This window comes from Periplaneta americana, chromosome 12, assembly GCF_040183065.1.
Source record: "Periplaneta americana isolate PAMFEO1 chromosome 12, P.americana_PAMFEO1_priV1, whole genome shotgun sequence".
Lineage (NCBI taxonomy): Eukaryota > Metazoa > Arthropoda > Insecta > Blattodea > Blattidae > Periplaneta > Periplaneta americana.
This window is the reverse complement of record NC_091128.1, coordinates 89438361-89444360: the sequence shown is the minus strand read 5'-3', so window position 1 is coordinate 89444360 and position 6000 is coordinate 89438361. Positions and strand designations below refer to the sequence as shown.

The 6000-nt window shown below is 34.3% G+C and overlaps 1 protein-coding gene across 2 annotated transcripts in view; it reads left to right on the top strand.

Annotated features, from left to right (window-relative positions):
• The first annotated feature begins 972 nt into the window (after window positions 1-972).
• LOC138710666 (nuclear exosome regulator NRDE2) overlaps window positions 973-6000 on the top strand; it is a 37376-nt gene continuing 32348 nt past the window's right edge. The window contains exons 1-2 of one of the 2 annotated variants that reach the window (XM_069841722.1): window positions 973-1391; window positions 1565-1790. In XM_069841722.1, the coding sequence (XP_069697823.1) occupies window positions 1295-1391; window positions 1565-1790 (323 nt within the window). In that variant the 5' untranslated portion in view covers window positions 973-1294. Of the gene's footprint in view, window positions 1392-1561; window positions 1791-6000 lie in introns of both variants that reach the window. The other variant, XM_069841721.1, reaches the window with a different exon arrangement.

Below are 6000 nucleotides of genomic sequence, written 5' to 3'. Positions count from 1 at the left end.
GAGTTGCAAAAAATAAAAGAAAGGACAAAACAAAAACTTCACTACGGAGATTCGAACTGTCTAGTTTAACCACTGCTCCACGCCAAGCATGCTGTGGAGGTATTAAAATGCTATGTTATTTTATTAATCCCTGCTGCTTTACACTCTGAGTCTATTGCCTAAGAAACATTCTATAAATAATATGTTGACGGTTAAATAATTGACAATAATTAATTTGCAAGTTATGCTACAGGGAATATGATTATTATACTAATCTAAATCCGTGATCATCAGGGCCTAAACGTGAACAAGAGAAAAACCATAATTCTGATGACAAAATATATCTTGATATCCTGGAATTATAATCAGACATTTTCACCAATTTTGTAATGATCTGTAAGTAAAATGAATTAACATAAACAAAATTATTTGATTATATTACACTAAAAGGAGTTGTAAAAAATAAAAGAAAGGACAAAACAAAAAATTCACTACGGAGATTCGAAGCATGCTGTGGAGGTAGCCCAAATCAGCGCCTTGTATTATGGAGTTAACTAAAGCGACGCGAGGCGCACGGAGTTTTACGGTAGTGAACTGCTCGCTCACCCGAAGGTTCTTGGAAAATTTTCGCTGTTCAAGTGACCGCCACTTTCATTTTGACCAAGTGTACATATTTAAACAAATTTAAATTAATGCTTAAGGAACGAAATAAACAATTACCCTAAAGTCCCAGTTAGATACAGTTTTTTTTTTTTTTTTTATTATATTTCTGCCAGTGAGTAAACTGGTAAATTTCAAGTGGCTTTTCTTGAATGCGGGCGTCAGAGCATTAAAGAGGATTGCAATCTTGTGCTGCCTCTCTTCTCCCTAACCGCAAACTATGACGTTACACAGAGACAGAGATATACACTCACCACTTTTTCACGTGCAATTAAATTACGTAACACTTGACAGATTCACACCTCTGTGACAAATTGCAGCGTAAATGTAGGGTCTCTCCTGTGAGGATAAATCTTCGAAGTGTCTCTCGAGAATTAAATTATGCGTTCCTGACATCTATTGGAAACTTGTAGAAAGGGGAATTCATATACGCTCGAGCGGCAATGCCTATAAACTAAATACCCTCGTTTATTTATTTAATAGAAATGTGTATACGACTTGACTCCAGTCACTAGAGCATGGAGAAATAATATTCCTTGCCTTCCTCCATGGACTGGAGTTTGTTTATGAAAGTAATTGAGTAATGTAATGTAAGTACGTACTAACCATAACCTATTCAAGAAGTGTATAGACACAATTGTACATAATACAATTTATGTACACAATGTCTCTATTCCCGGCGTACTCAAATAATACGAAACCACAGAAAATAACCAACGATGATGAAGAAAATCAACCATCAGAACGTACAGGTTAGTTTATTGCAAAGTATTAAATTGTAGGTAGGTCACTACATATTATGTAATAATGGTAGTATTGCAGTACAATATAAATCAAAATGTATAAAGCCTCAGTGACATATAATTTAGTGTCCAATCTTCTAAAATCTCAAAGTAAAAGCATTTTACGACTTTCTTTCCAGAAGGATCGTGGTTAACAAATGCAAGTTTTGCTGTTGAAATATCACAAATACCACTACCTGGTGAAACAGTAGGAGCTTCTGTTGTCGCAAAGACATTGTCAGAACGCTGTAATGAAGAGGATTTTCCGAAAGCTCCTTCATTGAAAAAACGATCAGAATCTCCAGTCTCTCACAAGAGTAAGAAGTCCTCAAAGCATAAGAAGTTAAAAAGTCATCACAAACATAAGAGGTGATACGATTAATTTCACTAAATAGGCCCTAACTGTCATATCGGTCTAAATTTATTGTGAGAACTAAATAACTTGACAATTGAAAGATAAAATGTCATCTTGTTGCCATGATGTAAGGGATGTAGCCTAAACAGCAGTTACTTCGTTTGGTGAAACTTCGATACCTCCCCACACTACACTTGGGAGAGAAAACGTACTTGAAATCATTGAAACTTTTTTCACATTCCTCGGTATGCTTGCCAACTCTGGTAAATAAAATTACCGGTCATTTTATATGAATATATAGGCCTAGTATACTAAATACAGAATCTGCTCTATGTTAGAGCAAAATAATAATAAATTGGGAAACAATCTTCCGTTCCAAAATGTTTTTAATTTTGTGTTTAGAGCTTGATACCATAGCCTTAAGAACTTCTTTTTCTTATGCTAGTGATAAAATTCTATAAGCAAAATTTAAGATTTTCCCCAGTACAAAGTTCAGCTTTTACTATTTCCACGCTTAAATGGTTCCTCCATTATTCCATAAGATACTTATGATAGGTACTGAAGTCCCGCTTCATAAAAGAATTGCTTGCAGAAATAGCAAACACGTATTGGACTACCATTCTTATACGTGGAGATTTTTTTTAAGGCATCTTTAGCCTGAAAATATTTACACTATTTATTTTATAAAACTTGTCAAATGTGCATCGTCCACAAAAGAAGAGTCCACGACATTTAACAAGCACAGTTCATCATAGAGTAATCTTCATCTAGTTGCGGCCTTAGTTTTTGTCTAATACTTAAAATTTCTTCCACTTTTGGTGTACAACTATCAAGTATTAGGATGAAGAATACTTGAAAATTCCCATATTATCTTTAGCTGCTCTTAATTAAAGGTTAAAATGTCTCACGAAATAGAGAAAAATCCATTTTAACATGTATGATAGAAGCTGTTATCACAAGTTCTCTAATTCGTTTAATAAAATTACTGGGCACAAGTAGGATCGGTAAGGAATTGATACTGGCCACTGGTCTTATGTTGAGATCTGCCAAAATTTCCGGCTGTGCTGGTGAAATATGGCTAGTTGGCAACCCTATTCTTCGACCTCACGTCATTTAAATATCTCTCACTAACCTTATCACATACCTCTGCCTACTGCCTCATTTGACCCATCTAACCCATAACGAAATGCAAATCAGATGTCAGTCCTATGTACAGTGTGGGAAGATATCGAAGATTGGCCCTTTCTTTTTCTGTCTTGTATATGATGGAGGTGAAGGTTGAATAGGCTACAGCTACACTACATATGAAATTAGTGAAAGAGGGTACAGTCGCATGCTCGTAAGCCTTGCGAGATGAGGTCCAGCGAGAAAGGAATGTGGTAACGAAGATAAACATTTTTTTACTGTTGCGGTTTAATAATCGTCATTGTCGTCTTCCTAACAAATATTAGGCGAATGGCCTGTTATGGCCTCAAACTAGAATTTTCAGTCCATCTCTTCTTCGGACGACCTAGAGATCTTTTTCCATGTGGATGGTAATGAAACAGTACTTTTGGAATTCTGTATCAATCCATTCGTTCGAGATGACCCTTCCACTGAAGTTGATATTTGCTGATGAACTGCATAATGGGTTCTATTTGAAGTTCTTGCATTATGTCCTTATTTTTTTTATGATCCCACGGTTTAATAATAACTTTCATAAAGACATCGCCCCACTCATCACTTACAGGCTATGTATGCATTCATTCATAGCAAAATGCAGATAGAGCTCAGTAACCATCTTTAAAGATTGTAGGCTAGCAAGTGTTCTATAGTTTTACACCAGTGCATGCTGGCAATGCAAGCTTCTTATTCTCGTTACTGCAATGCAACAATAGCAGATTCCGTAATAATTGATTAAAAGTCGACATTTTAAGATGGATGTGCTTACTCTAGTTGAAAGTATCGACCCTCTTATTCCAGGTACATTTTTGGCACCTGCTGATGTAACTAAGTATCTTTTGCTGCAATTCTACTTGAAAAAAAGAGTTGAGATCTACATCTTCATTATGTACTTTGTTTAGAATCCTCTCACAAATGTACCTGTCATTGTAAGTACATATGAAAATTAAGTTCCCGTTAAACAATTTTTGATAGAATCCTATTTAAAATTAACCACAATGTAATACTAAACTAAAACTCAATATTTTTGTAAAAAATTTAAAGTATAATCTTTAAGTACCTTATTTAAAAATAATGTGCCATCATTGCAACACAAAGTATCTTTATGCTTAAGGTCGAATGTGCAAGAAACGGTAGTGGCAGCTGACTAAAGTGAATGGAATAGGGTGCAAGATGTTAGCACCAAGCCAATAGACAGAAATGCCTTTAGTTCAGTACAATTGTTAGCTCCGAGTGTTCAAATACTTTTTTTAGGCCTAGACTAATCATTTTTCCGAGGACTGGTCCATAGTCAGATAATATCGACTTCAGTGTATCAGATGTACCGTTACATGTGATTCAGCAAGCCGTGAATGTTTTTAGTCAATAAAAAAGTGTTTTTAATTCAATAACAACACAGTAATTATTATTTTTTTAAGGTATTATTCATGTTACACTTCCCGCATCACACACTATTACTGGCGCCCCCCCCCCCCCCCTTCCCGTTCTGTTAGCAATCACACATCTTGGCCCTGCTTGCTCCACATGCCCCTGTTACATACAGAAGCTGGTTACTGGAAGTTAATGCAATCAATCGTTACCATTTGAATTTATTCTTCACATAATGGTCGCACTGTATATTTTCACGTAAAAAAAAAAAGTAATAAAAATGCGACGATTATGCGATGAAATATGGTAGGTATGTTATACAAACACACAAACACTCACTCTTTATATATTAATATTGATGAACATTTATATGTATATAATATGCAATGCAATGATATCTGTATAAAATTGTTAAATTAATATCTTCCGTTTGTTGTGCAAGGCTGCCTTAAATAAATGCAGAGTCATTTGTTTTCACTTCATTGTATTACCACAGTCTACTATATACAGTCGCGAAGCTCAATATGTACTAAAAATGCAAACATGGGTAGTTGCCCACCACTAGGATCACTACTATCGCCTCATCATCGCAGATCTCTCTCCTAGTAGACGACAAAATATGTTACACTTTCGTTCTGTTCTTTTGGAAAAATTAACACCTTCCTTACATTATTGAAATATTAAATGCATAAAGTTAATTTATTATTTTAATGAAGTATATTAAATTCCACCATAAACTCGAAGATACCTGCAAGAAATAGGTTAATATTATTTTTGTTTGTGCAAAACGAACTGAAATTTACTATAATCGCTTAACTCATTCAAGATTATAGCGATAATTAACTATGAAATCAATAAATATTAATTTGCATTTCCCTTTACAACAATAATAATGGAAATATGAATTAATGGAGTAACTTACGTGTACCGGTACTTGTAGTGTAGGCTTACATAGTTAACAAAGTGGGATGAGGTTAAGCAATAATAATCACACCAGAATTGGAAATAAAACGTGATCAATAAATTTTATTGTAACAGACTTTTTCTACGTTTCTAGTAGAGTAACAAATAAAAATAATAACAAAATTAACAGCTATAATTAAAAACATATCCTTTGAAAAAAAAAAGTAGGCCTAAGCAATAATAATCCCACCAGAATTGAAAATAAAACGTGATCAATAAATAATATATTTCATTAAAACAAACTTAATTTTTCTACGTCTCTAGTAAAATATTATTATTCCAATTATTGTATTTTAGCCATTAACATTTTCATTACAACCAATAACGAACATTTCACAAGCATCAATGTGAAATACGCTAGCACTCGATGGAAATACGACACAGTCCAAAGTCGACCGTGGACAATCTATTGTTTCTAGTTGCTAACCGCTTGGAGCGCTTTATCACGAGATTTGCAAAAAATCACCTCAAGCTTCGCGACTGTATATAGTAGACTGTGGTATTACTCTGATTGAGGCGGCAATGACGTAAAACGCACTGTTATTTCAAAACTCATATATCTCGTTAAATATTTAGTCCTATCAAAATTTTGCATAGAATAAAACTTGTTGGAAGCATTTTTAAAGAAACTTTCGTAATGTAACATTTTTCTAAAAAATCTGTAATCTTCTTCATCAATAGCTATGGGCTTTAAGGTTCTGTGTTCAACTCCAAGTGGTAGCGAGACTTTTC